This window comes from Sander vitreus, chromosome 10, assembly GCF_031162955.1.
Source record: "Sander vitreus isolate 19-12246 chromosome 10, sanVit1, whole genome shotgun sequence".
Classification (NCBI taxonomy): domain Eukaryota; kingdom Metazoa; phylum Chordata; class Actinopteri; order Perciformes; family Percidae; genus Sander; species Sander vitreus.
The window spans coordinates 31532201-31557744 of NC_135864.1; the positions used below are offsets into that span (position 1 = coordinate 31532201).

The window sequence follows — 25544 nt, forward strand, 5'->3', positions numbered from 1 at the left end:
TTCCATCCTCTTAAAATAATCTGTCTGACTATCATAAAACTAGTCTGGACCCAGCTTCTTATGTGCTTTTCCACCCTAAACAAACACTTCAAAGAGCACTCATACTCCGCTACAATGATGTCGGACATTGTCATTTTCAAACTTGTGGTCTTCGTACTCGACCGACCCTGACTCAAGTGACATCACTTGAGCTAATTTATCAGACTTCACACAGCTCCTTCTGGAGACACAAAAGGCTAAATCCACATCTAAACTCCAATACGTGGTACTGTTATAAAAACAAATAGCCTCCACGTAACATAGTGAAGGATTTCCCCCGTCAGCAGCCAAACAGCCATTTAAGTCATCTCATGGTACGATAATGTGCCTTATAAAAGGACCTTTATATAGTGAGTGTGACATTTCTCCACATGTGACTGATGGTGAAAAACATCTGATGGTCCAATCTAATCACAGAAACACAACTGAATTAAAGCCCCCTTCGTGCAAATTGAACGTCTTCCCTCAGTCTCTTAATCCCCATTCTTTCTTATTCCTATCTTTCTCCCTCTGTATCCTCTAATTGTCTGCTGAGCTACACTGTATGTGTTTGTGTTTCAACTAATGCCCCTTGGTATGCCCCAAATGCTCCCTGACGGCACTGTCAGTTAAAACAATTCACTGCAGTAACTTTTCAGCTGGACACTGCCAATTTGTGATAAGGCGAATGTCCTAAAAAAAACCCTCAACTATCAATTTAGTCTCGCTGGGCAAAAAGCACAGTCAGCAAAGTATGACAAATGAGCATTTAATGATAGTGCCGTTTTAGCAATTTCAGAAGGGGTTTTTGGCCAGTCATTTTCCCAATGAAAAAACCCGCAAATGGCCCGCTACAAAGACATGCACACAAAAAAACCTGAAAATATCCCTTTTTAAAGTGCATTCCACACAGGAATGTGGTCAAGGAGGACTGCAGTGACTTATGAATTGCAGTCAAAGTGGAGCTTGAGCTTGACCAACTCACTGAGAACTCCCGACAGACTTCATGGAGATACAGAATGTTTGTTTAGATTTTTTAAATTCTGAAAATGAATTTGGATTTCATTGCAGGGCTAACCGCTTTGAGCTAGACAACATGTCCATATCAGTCTAAAATCAGTCTGGGTACTTGGGTCTGGGTCAGTCTGCCTTCATATTTACTGTAAATAGAAATAGTGCAGGCTTACGTTTTTAACTCTGCGTGTTAAAGCTGCACTAATCAATATTTTTTATATGAATTATGTGCAATGTGAAAGTTGTTGCTGATGACGATGAACCCTCAGAGAATTACAATCAGACTCTGTCCTGTTGTAGTGCCTTTCAGCTTGTTATTTTTTTTTTTTATTTCCGGCCTACAACTTCACTGTTCTGGTTCACTCACGCAGCTCTTATCAGATGATTTGAATTTGGTGTAATTTAAAGTGTAGAGGCTTCTTAAGTCAGATACGTTTTGTGTGTCCACCTGAGGATTTAACGATCTCCTGCAGCTCTGATTCACACAGTAAATGCACAAAGATAAATGTATCTGTCGCACAGTAAATAGCTGTCATGTGCTTTGAGTGTGATGCTCAAAGATGGACCTCAGGGGGTGTGTGTGTGTGTGTGTGTGTGTGTGTGTGTGTGTGTGTGTGTTCAGAGTGCATTCCAATGGTTTCTCTGGCAGTCACCGTGTCTGCTCGTAGTTATAGCATTTCAATTCTGCCTCAACCCGCCTCTCTCTCTCTCTCTCTCTCTCTCTCTCTCTCTCTCTCTCGCGCTCTCTCTCTCTCTCTCTCTCTCTCTGTCTCTGTCTTTCTCACTCACTCAAACACACACGCAACACATACACAGAGACCTGAAAACTCCATAAACAGAAATCTAGAATTGGATCACATGCCTCTAACTGTCACACAATAACTCTGTGTAGTTATGATTTTTGCTCAAAATCAGACAAACGGTCAGTTCAACCAAATAATAAAAACATATCGTATGACCTCTGGTGGGATCTAGCCACGCAAATAGTTTTGGTTTCATTTGCGGATGTTCGGAGATTTTCATCTCTGAACTGCTGCCACCAACCCGAAAACAACAGAGCAAAGAGTGGTGCTCAAAGCATCAAAAATGAGTCATCAGTGTATCTTTCTGTAAATGAGTCACAGACCTCAACATGGAAAGTTTTTTAGTAGAAAATAGAAGTGAATTCTGTCACCTGAAAACTGCCACTGTACTCCTTTAGTTAGTCCAAGTGTGTGTTGACATGTCCAACTGTAAATAATTTGTACTCTGTTAGGGTTTTTTCTTAAGGATAATGGATGGGAAAAGGTAAAAACCTCTTTAAGATGTTTATGTGAATCTGTCAGAGGACAGAGAGGGATACTTCTCCAGTGAGGACAGAGAAAGTGTTAGTCCTGCAGATAAGGACGGCTAATATTTATACAGCTGGACTCCCTCCCTTTCTCTCTCTCTCTCTGCTGGTGTTGCTCTATTCACTTTTTTTTTTTATCTGCTGCCTTCATTTTTTTAAGGGAAAAACCACCTTTTATCACAATCAACTTTACTTGTGTTCTGTTGAGGAGAATTCCCCCTGTTAATACGTTATTTGTGACGCTCTGTCCCCTTGTCTTCCCAGTTGTCCTGCGCTGCCTCCAGCGGAGCTCTGAGCCCCCTGGTGGTCCCAGGGGACTTCAGTCTGCCGGCCAGTCCCTTCGGCTGTCTGGATAACTCTGCTGCCAAACACAAGCTGGGCCTGAGACACAAAGCCTGCAACAGGAGGAAACCTGTCTGTGTAAGACATTCAGACGCATACAAACACACTAACATCAGCACTTTATTTAACAGGACAGATCTTAATCTGTCCTGTAGGGGAAGTGGGAGAGAGAGGGGGATGACATGCAGCAAAGTGCCATGGGTTGGAATTGAACCGGTGGCCACTGCGGTAAAGACTAGGTATATTGGCCGCACGCTCTACCAGTTGAGCTACCAGGGCACCCCCATTATATGTGCTTTAAATGATCATTCTGGTTTATTACAACTTGGGTCCTGTTTTCATAGTTTTGGCTATAGTTTCTTCTGCTTATCATAACATTTTTATGCGATGCAACAAAGATTTCTGTGCGAACAGACAATAAAGTTTTATCCTATCTTATCTTACTCACAATAATTCCTCTGTTCGCCTTGGTTTTCTCTTCCAAAATATGTCCCTTTGCCCCATTGGACTTCTTTTTAAGGGAGATGAAGCATTGAGTGACATATCCAGTTCAGCCAGTCATAACATGCTAGTTATAAATGATGATAGGGTCAGCCATAGAACCGGTGTTCTGCTCAGTGGCACTTAAACGGACTATCTAACTGTCACCATGACCATCACAGTGGTCATTGAGAATGATGATGTAATCGCTAATGTCTCCTGTCCATGCAGAGGCTGGAGATAAAGGCAGAGGGAGACTCTGTGGTGGAGGAGACGCTGAACACCTCCATAACAGAAGCTTCTAAGGAGCTGGAACAACAGAAGACGTCAGAAGGTACGGTACGGACTCTGCTCGTATGGAAGTCTCTCACTGCCCAATATTAATATGAAATCATTTAGTCAAATAGAAATTCCATATTCCATTTCAGTTTGCAAATGAAATATATGAAAATGCATAATTACTCCAAAAATCATAATTAAAATAAAAGCTCCATTGGCAAATGCTTTTCAGTGTACTCCCGAGCATTACATTGCAATAATGCAATAAAGGCAGTAAAAAATAAAATAAAAATGAAATTGCTCTATTTTTAATTACTGTATGTCCTGATTTCTAATGAAAATAAAATGGCTTTTTCACTTTTATATTGGTTTGGGAGAAAAACGTTTGTAATTTAGTTTTCAAATGTAATCGTACTTTGTCCACCAATTTGTCCAACAAAGAATTCACATTCAATTTCATTATCAATATGATAGTCATATGCTAAGTGAGTGCACTCAAAATTATTATTTTTTAACTACATTTAGCAAATTATGCATTTCCTTCTTTTTTTTTATTAAAAACTTTACTTTAAATTGTTCTCATAACAGTCACACAGTAAACTAGACAAGACAGCAATAAAGAAAGAAGCAAAAACCCCAAAAATAAAGGAAAAAAATAAATAAAAAACCACACACACACACACATAGGTAGGGCTGGGTATCGTTTAAAAATTTTCGATATCACTACCAATATCGTGACTTGGATACCGGTTCCTAAATTATACTTTTTTCGATACCAATTTTATAAAATCCATTATAACAAAAGAAATGACAACATTACGGCACAAATCTCTTTTAAGTTACCTTACTAGTTTTTCCTGCGTGTCTCTGCGACGTGTAATGTTAGACAGCCAATCACCAAAATTATTAGATCTTGGTAGAAGCATGCTGCGTGCTGATTGGCTCACTGACGCTGATGAGATTTACTCCTTTTTTGGGGGGTTTTGGATTCAATTGGGTATTGAATGACGAGGCATTTTTTGATACTTGATACTATGGTTCGGTTGGTGCCTCAAAAGTATTGAATTTGGTACCCAGCCCTACACATGGGTGGAGTGCTGCCAGAGTATCAGAGTGCAAGATCAAAGCATGCTCACATTTAGCAGCAAATCTCATCAAGCAATATCAAAAATTGTTTCCACACCTTCAAAAAATATTTTTGTGAATTCCTTTTGTTAAAACGATTCTGTTCCATCTTAGCAAATTATGCCTTTTTTAAATATGATCATGAAAATGCTACTCATTTTTGTCCTACATTATGCACACAATGAAATCATGAATCTTTAATTTGGTTAAATTATTTCATGATAAACATCTGGCAGCCATAGACTTCCATACCCTTTGCTGGCACTGACATCATATCAGGTTGCCCTCTGAGACCTTTGCTTCTGTCTGTGGTCCAGCTGTAAGTGTTGATGAGCTGAAACCAAAGGTGGATAGGAAGGAGGAAGAAGAGGAAGAAGAAGATGAGGAGGAGGAGCAGCCACAGCATTCCAGACACTCCCTGGTGAGAGATGAGGAGGAGAGGGAGGAGGGAGAGGACGAGTCTGAAGCAGAACAGGATGTTTCTCCCGGGCCGGACTCTTCCTCTCCTCCGGAGCTGTGTCACCCAGACGCCCAGCCCCTGGCCTCCTCCAAGCCCAGCTCCAGAGCCTCCTCTCTGGACAGTCCCGGGTGATTAGACATGATTTCCTCCTTGTTTCCTCCTCCTCTCAGTCTGACTTGTTTTTGTTTTTCTCCTTCTATTGATCTGACCCCTTGATAAGAAACATTTCAAATATTAGGTCGGTTCTATCTATCGTCGACTGATCGTCGAATCATGTGGGTGGGGGGTGGATGGAGGGGCGACCGTCGGTTCCGGATCGTGGAAAGTGAAACATAAATCTGTCATGGGGCGGTTGGATTTATTTACCCACTTTAAAAAGATGTATCAAAAGCAGAGGTTTCAAGTAACGAAGTACAAATACTTTTACCTTACTTAAGTAGACATTTTGTGTATATATACTTTACTGGAGTCATTATTTTACAGCAGACTTTTTAGTTCTACTCCTTTTTTTATGAAATTATCTGTTCTTTCTACTCCTTACATTTAAAAAAATAGCCTCATTACTCCTATTTCAGTTCGGCTTGTTTTCATTCCGGCTTGTCATGTGTCACGTGCTCTGGTTTATCGGCATTTCTTTAAACCAATCACAATCGTCTTGGGCGGCGCTAAGCTCCGCACGGAGCTCCGCTGCCACTACAAAAGAAAGGAAGGAACTTGTTTTGGTGGAACATGTGTACGTTCAAAAGTAGTTTTAGTCGTGCAACAGAAAACTCAGATTGGACAGATAGTCTAGCTAGCTGTCTGGATTTACCCTGCAGAGATCTGAGGAGCAGTTCACCATAGTCCTGAATCCACCTGAGTTTAGAATGCCAACACAAAGAAAGAGGAAGGTAACAGACAACCGGCCGAAAAGAGTGACATCCTGCGCAATTTCCGTCGGCAATGGAGGAATCCCGGAAGTGGAAGGGCGTGGCTATAGACTAATGTTCGAGCGAGCTAGAGAGTAACTGAAGAGAGCGAGCGTTGTTAAAACAAAGCAGTGAATCAGAGAAATAAAACGTTTTTCCCCGTTTCATCACTAGAAATGTAACTGTAGCAAGCATTAGTGATGGCCAAATGAAGCTTCGTGAAGCATTTTCTTTATTTTCTGAGCCCACTAGATGGCGCTCTCTGTTCAACAAAGGTTTGAGATCACACTGAATTGCAGTGCCTTAGGCCTTTCTCTTAAAACCAAGAGCGCCATCTAGTGGGCTCAGAAAATAAAGAAAATGCTTCACGAAGCTTCATTTGACCAACACTAGCAAGGATCTCACTATCACTAATGTTATCCACATTCAATCAATTCATATCACGCAACAAATGATATATCCAGCTACAAAAAAAGCCTGAAAGTCAGAAGTTGGGATGGAAGTGCAAAGAGTCGCTGTGCTATGAAGGTGATACAGCGCCTCGTCTCGTCTCATTGGTGTAAACTGGCAGGTTTCAGAACGGTGCAGTCCGGCGCGTTGCAAGTTGCTCCAAGTTTACATTCGTCTCGTCCAGAGTCTTTGGTCTGAAATGGACTTTACGGCGCTGCGAAGATTCGCCTGTGAGACTGACAGTCGAATCAGGCTCTTTCCTTTGAAGCATTGAATATTTGACTATTCGTGGGTCACCCCTAGGTCACTCCCCGGTCAAACCTGAAAACTAAAGGTGATCAGGCCTTCTCTGCTCGGGGCCCTCCAGTTGTAGAATGACCGGAGGAGATCGGGGAAGCCAAAACATTGTCTTCTTTTAAGTCTCTTTTAAAAACTCACTACTTTAGACTTGCTTTTTATTGATTTTATTGTTGTTTATCATCTGTCATTGGTTTTTGTGTTTTTTAAATGAATGTTAAGCACTTTGTAACTTAAAAAGCACTTTTCAAATTAAGGTAGTATTATTATTATTATTTTTATTATTATTATTATTATTTTTATTATTATTATATCTGCTTCTAGAGCCACACCGGAGCCCCCTGCAGCTGGTCTCAGAGAGTATCTGCTGGACCCCCCCAGCGTTGCCGATGAAGCAGAGGAGAAGGGGTATGAAAGTGACTCGACACTGAGCGGAGAAGAAGACGAAGTCCAGGAAAGCAGAGAGGAGGAAAGCTCCTTCTTACAGGAAGTGCTAAGCTCCTTGAAGACGGAGGGTGTTGTCCTGGAGACGGAGGGTATTGTCCTGGAGACGGAGGAGGAAGGGAAGGAACAGGAAAGGAAAGATGTGGAGATAGTTGAAGGAGAGGAGGTAAAGGAAGAGGAGGCAGAGGTGGACGAGCCTGTCGGTTATCAGGCTGGCTCAGATCACACCACACAGGAAGTGGTTAGCACTTTGAGCGCTACTTCCTGTCAAGATGTTGAAGAGGAGGAGATAGTTGAAGAGAAGGAAGAAGAAGAAGAAGAACAAGAACAAGAAGAAGCAGCAGAGGAAGAAGAAGCAACAGAGGAGGAGGAACTAGTGGTGGAACACGTCAGTCAACATGGTGTATGTATCTTTGATTTATTTTTGAATTTTGTAATTGAAGTAGCTTTAACCTAGTGATGGTCTAATGAAGCGTCGGAAACCATTTTCTTTACTTTTTATTTATTTATTTTTTTTTCATCATGATTAGGTACCAGGAAGTACATCAAATAAGGGTGAAACAACAATGGAAAAAAATTAAACAATTTCAGAATTTCATCAAAATCAGAGTTTCATCAGAATTTCTCTACTTTTACATACTATGCTTCCCTCAATACTTATTATTGATTATACCGACCCACCCCTACCAACCCAACTCGCTTCCCCCAACCCACCCTACCATCCGCCCACCTCTCCCACCCCCGCCCCCGTTTACCCGCCCACCCCGCACATTGCTGGTCCTCATTCAAGACAGGTCCCACATACACATACACACGACAAAAAAAATAATAATAATAATAATAATAAAGGGGGTTCCAAAGACATGCTCTAGAGGGCATTATAAATTTGGCTCCATTGGCTATCAAATTGTTTATTTTTTATTTTTGTCCTCTGACATTGATCTTTCACTACTTTTTTTATTTTTATTTTGAATTTTTTAAATTTTTGGGCATTTCTGCCTTTATTGGACAGGAAAGCAGAGAGACATGAAAGGTGAGAGAGAGGGGGGAAGACATGCAGGAAAACTGTCACAGGTCGGATTCGAACCCTGGACCCTCTGCATCGAGGAACAAACCTCCGCACATGCGCGCCCGCTCCACCAACCGAGCCAACCGACCACGATCTTTCACTACTTTAACCCTTTAGCCGCCTACACATCATCCACGCTAAAACTGCTCTACACTGGCCGTTCACTTGTTTTCTTATTGGGAGAGCGCTGCCACCCAACTATCCTTTTTTTAATTCATGACACAGTTTAAATACTTTTATTAATCATTATGGTTTATTGACTTCCATTGCCTTATAGCTTAGGTCGGACTGGTTTTAGGGATATGAAGCATTTGAAGAAACTCCAAGAAATGACATCACAATAAGCGAAAATACCAATGTAGGCACTGGCGGACCATTTCCACTGCAGAGTTCAAAGGGTTAAAAACCAGTAATGCGCCACTACCAGCTTGCGTCTATCTGTACCGTGTGCAGTTAAAAAACTCAAACCTCTACTTGTCTTATGTTCCTCTCTCCTTTATCTTACAGCAAGAAGAGGAGGGCGAAAAAGACGAGGCAGAGGAAGTCAGCCCCGAGGAACGACATGATGTGCTTACAGGAAACGCTGTCGACCGGGAAGAGGAAGAGGAAAGAGAAGAAGAAGAAGAAGAGAGTGAGGGAGAGGAGGAGGCGATAGAGCTGGAGACGAAGGAGCCCGCGGTGGAGGAGGAGGGATGGGAGAAGAGGGAAGAGGACGATGAAGAGGTGAAGGCGAAGGAAGCAAAGGAGAGAGTCGCGGAGGCGATGGAAGACGAGAGGGACGACGCAAAAGAGATGACGGAGACGTTTCCTGAAGAGAAAGGTGCCGTGTTGCTGCAGGAGGAAGAGGAGGGTGTTGCGGTTGGAGACGTCAATGCGTGCACAAACGATGCTGAATCAGAACTGGGGGGTCATCAGGTGTTTGCTGTAGTGCATGGAAGTCAAACGGCGTCCAATGAAAGCTTCGGAGAGGAGATGGCAGATGGAAAGGAGAAGGGGGAGGAAGGCGTAGATATTGACCGCACAGAACAGAAATCCGAGCAAGAGGAAGAGGGTGAAGCAAACCAACCTGATGCAGATCTGACTGAACAAGATCTGCAGCGGGAAGGTGTCGAAACATCCCATTTAGACATGAAGCAAGGGGGGGAGAATCAAAGTGAAGCCACAGAACAGGCTAAGCCTTCTTCGCTGTTTCTTCCTGAGCCGCATTGCGAGGCTCCGTCACTGGAGAGTGGAGCCAGCACTCCCAGTAAGACCAGCACCATCCACATCAATCTGCTCTCTCCGAGCTCAGAGAAAGCCACACCTTTCTTTCCACAGTCCCCAACTGCCGAAAGTGAGACATCCTGTCATGCTGTAGCAGCCACACAGCAAAACACAGCAGCCACAGAAGAAGGAAAAGAACCAGCTGACAATGTGGAAACCGTAGAAGTGGAAAAACCGCGGGCCCTGGACAGAGAAGCTACACCTCCCGCCTCTGTGGAGGAAGATGTTAAACCATCGTCCAGGGGATCAGATCAGAGCAGAGCCCGCTTCACCGTCGTCCCCGCCTGGCAGAGATCCCTCTCTGTCGGGGATGTAGAAGAGAGTTTGATTCCTCCCTCCTCCCCACCCGCCTGCGTCTCCCATTCGCCGTCCGCCGTCACTGGGCCCGGAGATGTGGAGGTTGAGGCTGAGAAGGACCCTGAAGTGAAAGCAGAGCCATCGAGTTCAGCTAAGGTTGAACTGGTGTTGAGCACCGGCAGAGTGAGGAACGCAGGGACCGGCACTGCATCATCGTCTCCATCGTCCGTTCAACCTCAGACCTCAGCTGCTGCAAAAACAGACAGTAAGCATGGTAAACCAGGGGGCGGGGCCAGATGTTGTAACCGTTCAGGGCTCAGACGAAAACCTAGGGTCCCAAGGGCATGAAGATTTATTTTTTTCTGTTTATGGCAGCTAATTGCACCTTTTTTCAAGCGATTTGTTAATAGAATGCCTACAAATTTCACGATTTGTGAAAAATATCATAGTTGCCGAGAAACAACCACATTGGATTAGCATAAAGTAGGCATGTCTGTAACAGGGAGACTTATGGGTACCCATAGAAACCGTTTTCAATCGGATATCTGGAGGTGAGAGGTCAAGGGACACCTTTGAAGTGTCCATGCCAGTTTTTCCCCTTGCTAAAACCTCCCTTGGCCTACCTTTTGGTTATTTAGCGTCATATGATACCAATATCTAGCTTTAAAACAGAGCCCGCCACAGCCCCTGAAAGACAGTAAAGTTGGCCTAAAAGATTCTGGGCCTTTAAGAAAACATTCGGGGCTGGAGCCACAGAAGCCCCCGCCATATTCCACCCCTGCGATGAACAAGTCCAAAGGTAGACCATGAAGATTCTTGATTTGGGTACTTAGGTCTTGTCTTTTTTGGGGCCTTACAGTATTATTCCCTGGTTACGTTTTCTCTTTGCACTAGTTTAAAGTTTATTTCATTTATATAGCACTTTAAAAAGCAAACAAGTTTTGCACAAGTGCTTCACTAAGACAGAAACATATGTACTGTATATAAACACGTATATGTATATACACACATATATATATATATATATATATATATATATATACACACACACACACTCACCTAAAGGATTATTAGGAACACCCTACTAATACCGTGTTTGACCCCCTGACGCCTTTCAGAACTGCCTTAATTCTTCGTGGCATTGGTTCAACAAGGTGCTGGAAGCATTCTTTAGAAATGTTGGCCCATATTGATAGGATAGCATCTTGCAGTTGATGGAGATTTGTGGGATGCACATCCAGGGCACGAAGCTCCTGTTCCACCACATCCTGAAGATGTTCTATTGTGTTGAGATCTGGCGACTGTGGGGGCCATTTTAGGACCGTGAACTCATTGTCATGTTCAAGAAACCAATATGAAAAGATTTAAGCTTTGTGACATGGTGCATTATCCTGCTGGAAATAGCCATCAGAGGATGGGTACATGGTGGTCATAAAAGGATGGACATGGTCAGAACAATGCTCAGGTAGGCTGTGGCATTTAAATGATGCCCAATTGGTACTAAGGCCTAAAGTGTGCCAAGAAAACCACCACCAGCACAGTGCACAGTGGTAACAAGGCATGACGGATCCATGTTCTCATTCTGTTTCACCAAATTCTGACTCTACCATCTGAATGTCTCAACTGAAATCGAGACTCATCAGACCAGGCAACATTTTTACAGTCTTCAACTGTCCAATTTTGGTGAGCTCGTGCAAACTGTAGCCTACTTTTCCTATTTTTAGTGGAGATGAGTGGTACCCGGTGGGGTCTTCTGCTGCTGTAGCCCATCCGCCTCAAGGTTGTGCGTGTTGTGGCTTCACAAATGCTTTGCTGCATACCTCGGTTGTAACGAGTGGTTATTTGAGTCAAAGTTGATCTTCTATCAGCTTGAATCAGACGGCCCATTCTCCTCTGACCTCTAGCATCAACGAGGCATTTTCGCCCCACAGGACTGCCGCATACTGGATGTTTTTCCTTTTTCAGAACATTCTTTGTAAACCCTAGAAATGGTTGTGCTTGAAAATCCCAGTAACTGAGCAGATTGTGAAATACTCAAACCAGCCCGTCTGGCACCAACAACCATGCCACGCTCAGAGTTGCTTAGATCACCTTTCGTTCCCATTCTGACATTAAGTTTGGAGTTCAGGAGATTGTCTAGACCTGGACCACACCCCTAAATGCATGGAAGCAGCTGCCATGTGATTGGTTGATTAGATAATTGCATTAATGTGAAATCTTACAGGTGTACCTAATAATCCTTTAGGTGAGTGTATGTGGTGGAAATAAAACAAGATCTAAATAGAAACAAGTGGAAACAAATTCAAAACCAGGAAATGTAGAATAGATAGAAACTACAAGCAATGAAAGTAGTCTGCTCTACGTCACATGAGGTGAACTTGCTGTTGGGAAAAAAAAATGTACACCACAGGCCAACTTTTCCACCTTTCCGCCTACAGAGAGCTCTGTCGTAGTGGAGGGAAACCCCGACAATCCGTTTGGAGTTCGGCTGAGGAAGACGTCAGCTCCACACCGCTTCAGCTCGGAGGAGGAATACACAGAGGTGCTCCCCCCCGACTTTGTTGTTACTGTTAATAGTTTTACTTCCATTCAAATATGAAACATTCCCTATAAGAAACACACTGTCATTCTTTAAAAGCATTAAAGATGTTCAATTCTAAAGGTTTCTGCAGGAATCTGAAGTTGTCTTACCTTTGGAACACAATGCAGATAAACTGAAACTTAGCTTAAAGCTTTAGTGCGTAACTTTTTAATAGTAATGAATGTCCGTTACATTCAAGCCATCGTCAAATGAGTTTCTACAAAGCTAAATAAGACTAGCAGCTCCGCCAAACTCTCTCTGTATTTCTCAGTATGGCTGTGTTTAGAAATTGTTTTCTTTCTGGCGACTTTTGCACGCAGAAACTGGAGTTAAAGGACAAATCCGGCGCAAAATGAACCTAGGGGTTAATAACATATGTGTACCGAGTCGATTGTTCTCTGTGACATGTTTTCATGCTAATCGAATGTGTCTCTAGCTTGAAAAAAGCTACCGCAAACCGGTGATTAGCTGCCAATGCTAGCTTTCGGGGCAGAGGGTAAATCACTATTTTATACCACTAACAAGGCTCAAAATGGCACCACACTTCAACGGTAGCATAATGAGGGTCCCTACATGTAAACCGAAGCATTGAGAACTTTGTAAGTGTACAGACACTTTATTAAAAACATAGATTATAAAGACAGTAGCGTTCATGTTTATATGCAGGCGCCATCTTGGAAAACAGTCATGACCAGTCGAACGACGAACGCCGCTGACCGCCATCTACTACTACTAACTAATAATAGTACATTTTATTTGTATAGCGCTTTAAGAGGTACTCAAAGACACTTTACATGGTAATAAAAACAATAGTCTCGCATTGCCAGACCATCCTCCACGAGCTGCAGAGGAGGGTCTGGCTAGTCCACAAAGCATTCCGTGCTCTGATTTATTGGCTTTTTTTTTTTTTTTAAACCAATCACAATCGTCTTGGGCGGCGCTAAGGGCCGGACGGACCAACGGTGCCTCTGCAAAATAGCCTCGGGAAGGAACTTGTTTCAGTGGAACATGTGCACGTAGGGAGGCGAGCTCTGGAATTAAAATGGCTGCCGAGTGTGTGATGAGAATTTTACTCAAAAAAAGATAAACATAATTTGATTGTCGGTTCTAGCTCGGAAGATGTTTCCCGAATCGACTGGAGTTTAGAATGCCAACACAAAGAAAGCAGAAGAGGGACATCCGGCAGATCCTCCAGCGACACCGAAACTATCCCATAAATGAAACGTCGTCAATATAGACTATTAACTGACTATGGATAATTCTTTTTCAGCGAAAACAGAGCAAAAACCGAACTAAAAGAAGAGGGAATATTAGACTTATATTACACTTAATAAACACTAATGTTGCTCCCTATCCAATGGATGTGTGAATGAAAAGGCAACTGTTTGCTAACATGTTCGCCTTGTCAACTTTTCAGGACCCCAAGAAGACTAGAGGCACACCCATGTGCTTCTAATGGGGATCCTTAAATAAACTATAAACAATAAGGTGATAATGTGTTAGTGCTGTGTTTGTAGTTTGTTTCTGCTGCCCCCAAGAGGCCAACAAAATAAATGAATGCAGGTGTAAAATAAGTTTTGTATTGAATTTTGTATTCATGATCTTATTTTCCCTTATTCAGCCTCCCATCGAGACTCCAGCTCAGCCAACCAGCTGTAGCGTGGACTCCCCGCAGCCAATCAGTGGAAAGCCCTCCATAAGTCAGCCAGTCAGCAACAAGCCTGCCCTCCCTAAGAAACCGGATGTACACGGAGACAGTATAGGGAAAAGCAAGCGCATTTCAGGTGTGTGTCCACACGCAAACACACACCATTTTCATTTTCATATACTAAGTGCTTACAGCTTTCTTATGCATATGTACGTGTATTTGCCCAAGACATAAATCAGACTAGTAAGTAAATGGTAAATATCTCATGGTGTAACAGTGTATCTGCTGTGTTTTTGATTCAGACCAAGCTGCAGGTCGTGGCTTTTCTGCTGGATCTGATTCTCCCAGCTGGATCTCTGTGGCCAAACAGAAACAGAAGATCTATAAAGAAAACTCACTAGAAGAAATTACTATCAAGAAGGTCATTTGTGTGTGTGTGTGTGTGTGTGTGTGTGTGTGTGTGTGTGTGTGTGTGTGTGTGTGTGCGCGTGCGTGTGGTCATGTACATGTCTTTCATGTGGACACACATTCCCAGCAAAACTGTGACGTGACATATGGAATAAAGTGTCTAAGATTGTGCACAAAAGGAAACCTAACTATCATAAAGTTAAACAAATAAAAAAAAAAACACAATAACATGGATGTCCTATGAGAAGTGGAGCAAAATATATATATATATACATAATTGCATTGTAGCCTAGATTTGAGCTTAATACCAGGGATGCATGTTAGTCACAGTCCAAGAGGGGTGGGAGTCAACAGAGGCCCCACCATACATTATTAACACGATACATATGTCACCATACGCTATTATTGCAATTTTAAACATATTGCGATTTTCTGCGACATATTGCAATTTATTAGGTTAGGTTCAGATAGAGGGGGCCTTGAATGGGATGGTTATATACTCTGTGTCGGCTTCCATGTGTTCACAATTACACCACCACACATTTCCAGTCACATAATCTATATAACTGACTGTGCTGCTCTCTGTCGTCAGGAGGAACCAGAGAGCAAGAGTTCACTGCCAATGTCTGTCAGCTCAGCTGCAAGCAGGGAACCCAGCAACAGAACAGCTGAGTCCACCGGAAAAGGTCAGAGCACACACACACACACACACACACACACACACACACACACTCCCATTGAACGTGCTGAATCTCTGTAATAAGGTGTGGTTTAACCCTTCTGTTGTCCTCCGGAATAATAATGTGGATGGTTCCATACACCATTACTCTCCACAAGTAAAATACATGATCAGTTCACTACTTTCATTGAATTTGGGTGTTTTATAAAATGGTATAGCATTGATAACAATTTAACAAAATTGATAAAAGAACATTGAAAGAGTGACAAATGTTGGAAAAAGCTTGAAAAACGTGGAAAAACCACAATAACGTCAAAAGAAATGCAGGAAAAAATGACAAACATCTGAAAAAGTGACAAAAATTTTGACAAAAGTGACCAAATGAGAGGGAAGAGTTTTGATTTTAAATGTTGACGCAGAAAAACAAAAAGTTGCATGGTCGACAGGAGGACAACACAAGGGTTAAGCTGACTAAAAACGTTCCTACTGTTTGTTCTGCTCTTGTTGTGTGGAGGTAACGCTTTTGGCTGATGCAATTCTGAACTCATCTGGACAAACTGTGCTACTGCAACCAAACCTGACAGAACTGTTCAGATCACATTTTAACATTCATCCTCTGGTCTCTGAGGCACTTAATGGTTGCATTGATCACACATGATAACTGACTCCTAAACACATGACTGTTATAATAAGGATATTTTTCTGAATTGCTGAGGAGGGTGGGAAAAAAAACAACTTCAAACCTCTAATATTGACTGTTGATTTGTGTCTATCCTACTGTCTACTCTATTCCCTTATAATTCCCATATTTAATGCTGTCTTTTTTTTTAAGTTTATCCTTGCACTGCTATAGTTTTTATATTACTATGTTTACATTATTCTCCTATATTGTCCATATTTAATGCAGGCACTATTGGACCTATTTGCACTATAGCACCATGACACACACTCTCATACTGAATCACAGGGTCAGTTCCTGCCCTCTCAGTGCGAGCGTCTCATCCTTATACATCCCTTAGTACATTCATGTGAATTTTTTATTTTATTTAGTATTTTTTATTTTATTGTCCATGCTATTCATGTGGATTTGTTATTTTATCATCCTGTTTATGATGTATGTGTATGTTGTGTGTGATGTTTTTAAGCTACTGGGACCTTGAATTTCCCCTTGGGGATCAATAAAGTATCTATCTAAAGTAAATTAAAAGTAAGTGTTGGTCATAGAGTATAAAAATGGAAAAAACAAACCGCTTAACAAAAAAACATAATATGACTGTGCTTCACTCTGGTGTGTAATTAGTGTGATTAGTATTCGTTGGTGCTTCTTTTGCTCAAACCCATTATGCAACTAGTGCTATTGATATATTGTTACATGCATAATTGTATGCAGTTTCCTGCAAATGTATCACATTTGTACCCGTCTGCCTATTTATTGAGCTATTTTCTGAAAACCACATTTTTCACTTTTGATATGACATCTTTCTTACTAATATGATGTCACATTGTGTGGTTGTTTGATGTGTGTGTTTCTGTTTTCTTTCCTTCCAGTGAGTCCGCTGGAGATCAGAAAGCCTTCAGCGTCCGTAGAAAAGGAGGCCAGGAGGGCTCTCTCTCCTCCTACTCCGGTGCCACCTCAACCTCCTAAACCCCAGTCGCTCCCCTGCCCTGTCCCTCCCAAACCCCAGCTTCCCCCTGCCGCCGCCAAACACCCAGCCCAACCTAACTCCCCCCAGAGATCCCTGTCACCCCCTACTCCGATTCCTGTTCCCCAAAAATCTCCCGCTTGCGTAAGCCCGCCACCTCCGTCCAAAACTGCCACCTCGTCCAAGACACCCCCGCCCCAGAGCACGACACTTACCTCCCCTCCGTTTTCATCGAGAACCGCCCCGGAAAAGTCTGGTTCAAGAGCTCCGGGCCTTTCCAGCCAGACCCCGGCCTCGCAGCGAGGCCCGCCTCCCCCAGCTTCGCCCCAGGATGAGCCTCCCTGGATGGCCCTGGCCAAGAAGAAGGCCAAAGCCTGGAGCGAGATGCCCCAGATCGTCCAGTGACGGGCACAGGGTTCAGTAAGATCTTGTAAATAGGCCCAAGCCAGGCAGATCTGGAACGGGGGTTGAATGTGGGCAGAGAGTTTGGATGGACCCAGAATGCATTTGCACTCAAAGAGCTGTTGTTTTCTGTTGTTTTCTTACTTCCTGGTTTGTATCCTGGCTTAAGTCTTCAGATTGGTACAAGCTGAAGACTGGCTCAGTTTAACTCCTCCTTTCTTTACGTCCTTATGTTGTACAGTCATGTTTTCTAAAAGACAGGGTAAGACCCCCAAAACGGTAATGCGTCTTACTTGAAGTGGATTCCTATTTTTTCAGTATATTAAAATGTGCCTGAATGAGACGAAATATCTGCGGTCTCGCAGCTGAAAGTAAAAATCTTTATCGAAAGTATCAGATGATTCCACCGATATCACTAAATATTTCAGGGAAGACAGAATAATTTTATAAAGAGGAAACTTTATCCACAGAAAGTTGGTTAAAAGTGACAGAGACAAATCGTTGTCTTTCTGTCAGTCTTTGTGTGTGTGTGTGTGTGTGTGTGTGTGTGTGTGTGTGTGTGTGTGTGTGTGTGTGTGTGTGTGTGTGTGTGTGTGTGTGCGTGTGGTTATTTTAAGCCAGTGATACATGCTCACATTTTGAGGAATGTGGAAAATGTTGTGACCAGACCAGTAAAACGGGCTAAGATCCAAGTTAAGCGGAATTTGCTGAACTAACTGCTGCCGGTCATGAGCTTTAGTACAAATTGCTGATTCATGTTTCCTCAATCTGCTGTCTCAGTGTATCAGGTTCTCTATAAATTTATTTCTTGTAACACCATCCACTGACACTAAAGTGTTTGTTGTGTGTGTCCACCATGTTCCAGGTTGTCAGTGAAAATTATATTTTTAAATGTTCTCTTTTTATATTTTCAATACATAACTTCACCGTGTCTGTGCATCCTACAGAAATCGTATCATCTCCAAAAAATGAATCCGTTCAAGAATCAAAGTAACCTATCATCACATTGACTTTCGTGGGTTTTTAATATTTTTCAGTGCATCATTATGTTGGCAGCGTGGTTATGAAAACATTTTCCACTTCTAACCAAACATGTAAATAAAACAGAAATCAATACACTGCTAATTAAGCATCCCGGAGATTGGTTTGCTGCAGGATGCAAAGCATCGCTAGAGGAAAGAGTTTCAACGCTGAAAGTTTACTTTGTATCAATTAAAGCTGTCTCACAGTTACAGTATGGTTTATTTTGCTTTCTTTTTTAATTGCCTTTTGAGAATTTGTCTTGTACATAAAATGTGCAGTAAAGAACAAATGAAAGTTGGGTTTTTTTTGCTGTTGTATTTTCTGTTTTTCTCCATACACAGTTTCTGCAGTGGAATTAAAAAGTAAATGTATAGACCTTTTTTTTCACGGCAGACGTGTTGACATGTCATAGTAGGAAGAGCACAGGTGTATTCAGAACCATTAATGATGGCTGCATTCCACTTAGGAGAGGCCCTGGTATTGGGCATGCTGACTCACTGAAATAGCTCACTAGGACACTTGATGGAATTGAGCCATCGTTAAGGTTATCAATTTCAGCTGTGCTTTTCCTACTATGACGAGTCAAAATGTCTGCTGTGAAAAAGGTCCATTTTTCAACACAGCCAAGTCCATCTATTTGGCTTTGAAAGTTAAAATGCCTTCAATGCACTATAAATTCCATGGACATTTTATAGGCTGATCCCAGTACTTGTTTACTATTAATGTATTTTTATTTCACTACTACCCTCACAACTACTAAATAAATAAAGGATTCATTATTTCCCAACCAGAATTGCATCCCTGGAAGTGTAATAATACATTTTAAACAATATTATAATTCAACAGTTAACAAAAGAAATACGGACATTTTTTTTTTTTTGGATTCTCTGTTTCAATCCTCAGAACAGCCTAATGCCCTATCAAAGTCCCCTTTTTAAAGGAGTTCTCCAGCAATTTAGTATTGCACTTCCACAAAGATAGGTTACTCTAGCCTGTGAAAAACCCTGACGAACTTCCGGCAATTTTGAGATTTGCTCTGCAAATCAGTCTGGCCAAGAGCCATAGACAGTAAAAGAAATGGACAATGGGTCGCCGTAGATTTCCAACCCGTTCTCACTCCGAACTCGTAAAATAAGGACGTTTGGACAGGGGCTGTCAGCGTCTGATGCGACGAAAAAGGCGTCTTTCAGTGTGTTTGTGTAACGCGCCAGGGAGAGCAGCGGTTAGATAGGATTTAGCGAGTAGTATGTAAGGGCGAATTTCCGCGTAAGGAGGTTGGTTGGGGGGTGGTGGGTGGGTCAAACACAGGACTTTCACCCAGGAGACCGGGGTTTGTGTCACGCTTGCTATAGTCGTTTTTTTCTTTAACCGACTCATTCTTCCCACGTGTTACGGAACCGTACGCCCACCAACAACCCTTTCCTAAACCCAACCGTCCCGTTCTTCCCACGTGTCACGGAACCGTAAGCCCACCGCAACCTTTTCCTTAACGTAACTGCTTCAAAAGGGACGGCAATAGTCCCGACCAAGCGCATTTACTTAAAGCGCTAAAGGGACAGCAATAGTCCCGACCAAGCACGTTTACTTATAGCGCCAACGGGACGGCAATAGTACCGACCAAGCGCTTTTACCTAAAGCGCTAAAGGGACGGCAATAGTCCCGACCAAGCGTCCATATTTTACAAGATGGGTGTGAGAACCTGTTGAGATTTCCACTGAGACCAGTGAAGTCTATTAGAAGCACTTTTCCGGTGATGGCTGAGCGTTACTGAGCAGCCTCCAACTGAACTTGAAGACGTAGATGTGACGTGAGCAACCTGTCTGAAAGTTGGAAGTCTTCTGGTAGCTGTGCCAAGAGAAATCTCAATCATTCCCAATCTTGCAGAGACGGAGAGCGTAGGTATATGTAAGGAGATAACATAGACTAATTATTGCTAACTAAAATGCTAGTTAACATTAGTAATTAAACTTAAACGGCTAATGTAAGTCCAAACTGCCTGCGAGCTTCTCCTGTACTATACGGTAATTCCTCTACTATGCGACAGTAAGTCGCGTGGTCATGACGCAATCGTTAGCCTATTTTTACAAAAACTTCTGCTACGGAGCCATAACGTGAGATACAAGGTAATGGAGCCTTTTATACATTGTCGTGTTTCTTTAGAAATAAACAATGGACAAATGGTGGCAGTCAATGGGATGCTAATGGCGGGTGATGGCTTGTTAGCAACAAAATGGCTCCATAGGAGGTACGCTTTGTGAAAGCTTGCTTACCCCCTTGCCCAGAGCCCATTCAAGCCCATTTCCAATTTTTCCAAATCGTGGCACCAATCACAACCGTTTACATGATGACAATAGCACAGCGACAGCAAGCAGCTTTTTGTTTACATTCAACATGGCGGCCACCAAAGCGCAGCAACCCGTTGATGCCGCTGTCACTGCTACGTCACCCGGATCGTTGGTCTGATTGGTTGAAGGACGATCCAATTGCGCCCAGAGGCTTTTGAGCAGCGTCCGTTGGTTTTGAAATGGGCTGTGAATTAACCTTCCCCAGACCCACTCTCAGTTACAACTGAGAATGGTCTGATGTCAACCAGGCTAAGGTTACTCTCAAGTGACAGATAGCCCCCCATGTGGGTAAAGCTCCGAAAACACTGGATCCTACATTTCCAATCATGCACCTTGGCGACATCTTTCATGAGACCCTCGATGACTGGTAAATACCGTATGTGTTCTCTATTGGATGTCCTCACAAGAACAGTAAGATGAGAAAAATCTGTGAGGATTGTATCAGTGGGCTTTTAAAAATAAGTTTGCCATGAATTGAGTAAATGTTGGGTTTGCCATGTTATTGCTGTGGAGGGGTTAAAGGTTATTGAATCATCAAGTCAACGAGTCAATACTGTAGTCTGTCCTCACAAGTATAGTGTTACAAATAAAAGCTGTGGTCTGCATGTGGTCGGATTGTGTTCCTATGCCAATGGAAGTCAGGTCATTGGCTCACCGTGGGTGTGGGTCCATTAATGTGTGAGTAGGGACTGGTCCAAGTGTTAGCGGGAAACACTGTCACGCTTACATAAATAAGCCTGATAGGGGATACAGGCATTGGGTGGGTAGGCTTTTGGAGGTGAGGGGTGAAAGAAGGAATGGCTGGAGAAAGAGCACTGTGGTGGTGGAAAGTAGTGCATTGACAGATGGATTTTGCACGTGTGTGTGTGTCTGTGTGTGTGTGTGTGTGTGTGTGTGTGTGTGTCTGTGTGTCTGTGTGTGTGTGGGTGTCCTTGCCAGTAAATGTTGCGTGGGTTTGTAGGTCGGATCCACACCATAAACGCCACACCTCAGTTTGTAACGCATGCTTATTATAAATGTGTACTGGTGTAACTTTAGAACAGGCTGAGTAGTACTATGGCACTTAAACTGACCTTCATATGTAAAATCTGTGTAGTATCACTTTAAGCAACACACTCATTCAAAGTCACTTTATACCTAGTCTCGCATTGCTGGGCTTTCCTCCACAGCACTACAAAGGAGGGTCTGGCTAGTCCACACAGCATTCCTGGATGGGAGAAAAACGTGCTCTGGTTTATTGGCTTTTCTTTGGACCAATCATAATTGTCATGGGCGGTGCTAAGCGCCGGACGGAGCAACGGCACCGCTGCAAAATAGCCTCAGGAAGGAACTTGTTTTGGTGGAACGTGTACATTCAAAAGGTTGTTTAGTCAACAGAAAACCCAGATTGGACAGATAGTCTAGCTAGCTGTCTGGATTTACCCTGCAGAGATCTGAGGAGCAGTTGACCATAGTCCTCAGAAATCCACCGGAGGTTAGAATGCCAACACAAAGAAAGCCCAAGAAAACGGATATCCAACCTAAATGAGTGAAATCTGGTGTAATTTCTGTTGGCAACAGAGAAATCCTGGAAGTGGAACTCACGTGGCAAGTTTGGCAAGTTTGCTGACCTCTGGTCTAAAGTAGTCTTTAGACCAGAGGTCAAACTTGCCATTTTCAGCTAAACATTTTTTTTTTTTGTCTGGAGCCGCAAAACATATTGAGCTTCATAATGAAGGTAACAGTGATATTGATGATGAGATTGGTGATGTTTGTTGCCATTTTTATGGCCCTGTCTTTAATAGTCACATTTGCTCTTTGCACTTTTCCGCAGCAGTTCCAAAATCACTCTGTTTCTCAATGACTTTTTTTTGACGTTGTTTGCGGTGGAAGCAAATCTCACCACGCACTATAAATTCTTAATTTTCAAGACTGCTATTAAAATTGGGCAAAATTTAGAGCATAAGGCGTGGCTCTGGAGATGTACGTATGCCATGATGCACATTTTACTTGACTGAAATGCTGAGTGTTGAACTTCACGCCTACAACAATGTCAAAGCCACATGGAGCTACTGGAGAGGGCTCCAGAGCCGCAGGTTGCAGACTCCTTGCTTTGGACACATAGTTAAAGGACAAATCTGGCGCAAAATGAACCTAAGGGTTAATAACACGTGTACCGAGTCGACCGTTCTCTGAGATATGTTTTCATGCTAATCAAATGTGACCAGTTTTATCGCAAACCGCTAATTAGCTTATAACGCTAGTCGTCAGGGCATGCGAAAGTAAAAAGAAATCTCCATTTCTATACCACTAACAAGGCTCAACATAGCACCACACTTCCACGGTAGAATAATGAGGGTCCCTACATGTAAACCGAAGCATTGATAACTTTGTAAGTGTACAGACAGTTTATTAAAAAGATTTTATAATAAAGACTGTACCGTTCACTATACCGGCAGGCGCCATCTTGGGAAAACAGTCACAACCAGTCGAACGACGAACGCCGTGCTTGAGCTATGTTACTGGTTACACGGCGTTCGTCACGTGGTGCTATTTTACATGCGTTATTAACCCCTAGGTTCATTTTGTGCTGGATTTGTCCTCTAAGAATAAATCTAATCAACCTAAAACATTCTGAGACTTATTTTATTACTTTTAGCTAGTGGCTTAATTTCACTGAACAGATTTAGCATATGCAGGGTTTATAGGGACGCTATTTTGAATTTAAATGAAAAAAAAAAAAAAAAAATCAATTTATAACACAATACATTATACTGACTTACTAAAAACTTGCAAAAAATCATTTTAAACTGATGAGTACTTTGCCAAACAGAGAGTTTTGAACACTTACTGTACAGTCGTGGCATGTACACGTATGCACATCTGTGTTGTGTGAATGTGACTTTCTCCTTGTGTGTGGCCAGATTTGGAGCCAAATGTTTGTGTGCTTACTTGCATCAGTGTGTGAATCCTGCGATATGAGCCAATGTTTTCATGTCTATGATTGATGGCGTTTGTGTGTGTGTGTGTGTGTGTGTGTGTGTGTGTGTGTGTGTGTGTGCCAAGTATCCATAGCGATGACTGCTGGGTGCTGACCTTCTCATTTACAGGTTATATAACCAACCAACTTGGCAGAATTAACAGAGGTGAGGAGACAGGGGTGGGGGGGGGGAGGGGCACTACGATCAGTAGGAGATCACAGAAACTGTTGAAGAAAGACTCGCATAAACAAAACAGATACTAATCCTGCTGTGAAAAAATTGTCTTAGCGTTAAAAGCAATTACAGTTCTCATAATTTAATTTCATGCTTGACCACTACCATGTCTGCTAGCATTTGTGTCAGACATGATATGACGTAATATGATGTTTCTGCCCAGAGCAGGGACACATATAAAACTTAAGAGGAACCAGCAAATAAACATAAATCTCCCACACAGTCAAACCTCCTTATTGGTGTCACTTTTTATCAGGGGACGACGTTTGTTTTTTTTCAGCTGAAAAAGAGACGGAGCAGGGACCCCTTATTACAGTGGGGTGGGGTGGTTGGTTTTCATCTTCAAGGCCTTCGCCAACGATTCCGGTACTCGGGCCGTAATTAATAATTTGGTGGTCAACGTGCAGTAACTCTGAGGACCCCATAGGTTCTGTTGAAGAGTTTTTGTATCTTCTAGAAACAGCAGCAGAACAGTTTAAGTTTCACACTTTCAACGGGTGATATGAATCATCTACTTGTTTGCTAAACCTGCATTAACCCGCATTTTTGGTCACTTATGGCAGGGAAAACTGTATTAAAAATGTATTTTTTTTTTTTTTAAACATTCAGCTTGAAATTAGCCTACAACATATACATCCGCTCTGCTCGCCTAGCTCCGTTTTGGTCCCCACCATCTCCTAAGGGAAGATTTTGGCTCTTAAGAACCTGAGACAAACAGCATGTCCAGTAAAGTAGCCAAAAGTAACAGAAGCCAGGACCCCAGGTAAGTGCGCAGGGCTATAAACACATTGGTTACACTTTACTTGAAGGTATCTACAGAAGAGTGACATGACACTGTCATGAACGTGTCATAAACATTATAAACAAGTCATAAACGTTTATGACATAACGCTTCTTTTAGTAAGTGTCATTCGGTTTTTGTCATGACAAGTTAGGGTTAGGGTTAGGTTTGGGTTAAAGTTCAACGCCCGGGATGGACGCTAGTCATGACACATGAACCCTAACCCTATGACTGTGTCATGACAGTGTCATGTGTTCTTCAAGTAAAGTGTTACCAACAAATTGAATATAGTGGCCAAACAGTAGCTGGGTTTACAAATCCAGGCCTGTCACGTGATGCCCTGTGGCACAAAAAAAAACGTATTCCTATGACTTACATGTTGAAAGAGATGTCTGAAAATCAGTGAATGCACTTTTTTCGAGCGTCCCAACCCCAGCGAAATGACTCGTTTCACTATCAGAAGTTGATCCATTCGGAAGTAACCAGATGGGCCAGCGGAGTCTCTAGGGTACCTGCTTTATGGGTCGCAGAGTCCAGAAGCAGTGCCAATCATCCAGCTAATTTTATACAGTATATGGTTTTGGCTACATGCTGGCATCATGCCCCACTGAGCAACTCTGATACTGTAGGAATGAACGGGGCTCCGCTTCGAACGCTGTATCCATTTCTTATTATAGATGCATGCTGGCAGCAGAGGACCAGCTGGACTTCCACAGACACACACTCTGCATGCTTTGGACTTTAGTCAGACTGGCCCGACCTCATTGACCGCTGTGTACAAACTGCCCCCTGTGACAGTGACTTTCAACACAACAAGGAGAGCACTAGCTGGTTTAAACCTGCAAGAATTTGTTGCCGTGTTGCCATCGGTGACATTATCATCAATAAAGCTAAAGAATCAATCTGATTCTTTCCTCTCATTTCCCTACACACAAAATGTGATAGTTACCTTGTTTAACATACTAGAAGATTTAGTATTCCTTAAAGTGACTACACTGTTATCCCGAATTACTTTTCTTTACTAGAAATTTGCGTGGAAACCTGTTGTATTAACCCAGAGCGGT

At 42.6% G+C, this 25544-nt stretch overlaps 1 protein-coding gene across 5 annotated transcripts in view; it reads left to right on the forward strand.

The window, feature by feature from the left end:
* The window catches only part of LOC144524688 (uncharacterized), a 62731-nt gene extending 44272 nt beyond the window's left edge, over nucleotides 1-18459 (forward strand). For 4 of the 5 annotated variants that reach the window (XM_078261123.1, XM_078261126.1, XM_078261127.1 and 1 more), the window contains 10 exons: nucleotides 2627-2782; nucleotides 3416-3518; nucleotides 4906-5176; nucleotides 7028-7550; nucleotides 8724-10050; nucleotides 12215-12318; nucleotides 13979-14141; nucleotides 14308-14426; nucleotides 15006-15099; nucleotides 16641-18459. In XM_078261123.1, coding sequence (XP_078117249.1) covers nucleotides 2627-2782; nucleotides 3416-3518; nucleotides 4906-5176; nucleotides 7028-7550; nucleotides 8724-10050; nucleotides 12215-12318; nucleotides 13979-14141; nucleotides 14308-14426; nucleotides 15006-15099; nucleotides 16641-17140 — 3360 coding nt within the window. In that variant the 3' untranslated portion in view covers nucleotides 17141-18459. The remainder of the gene's footprint in view (nucleotides 1-2626; nucleotides 2783-3415; nucleotides 3519-4905; nucleotides 5177-7027; nucleotides 7551-8723; nucleotides 10051-12214; nucleotides 12319-13978; nucleotides 14142-14307; nucleotides 14427-15005; nucleotides 15100-16640) is intronic. The other variant, XM_078261124.1, reaches the window with a different exon arrangement.
* Nucleotides 18460-25544: the final 7085 nt, after the last annotated feature.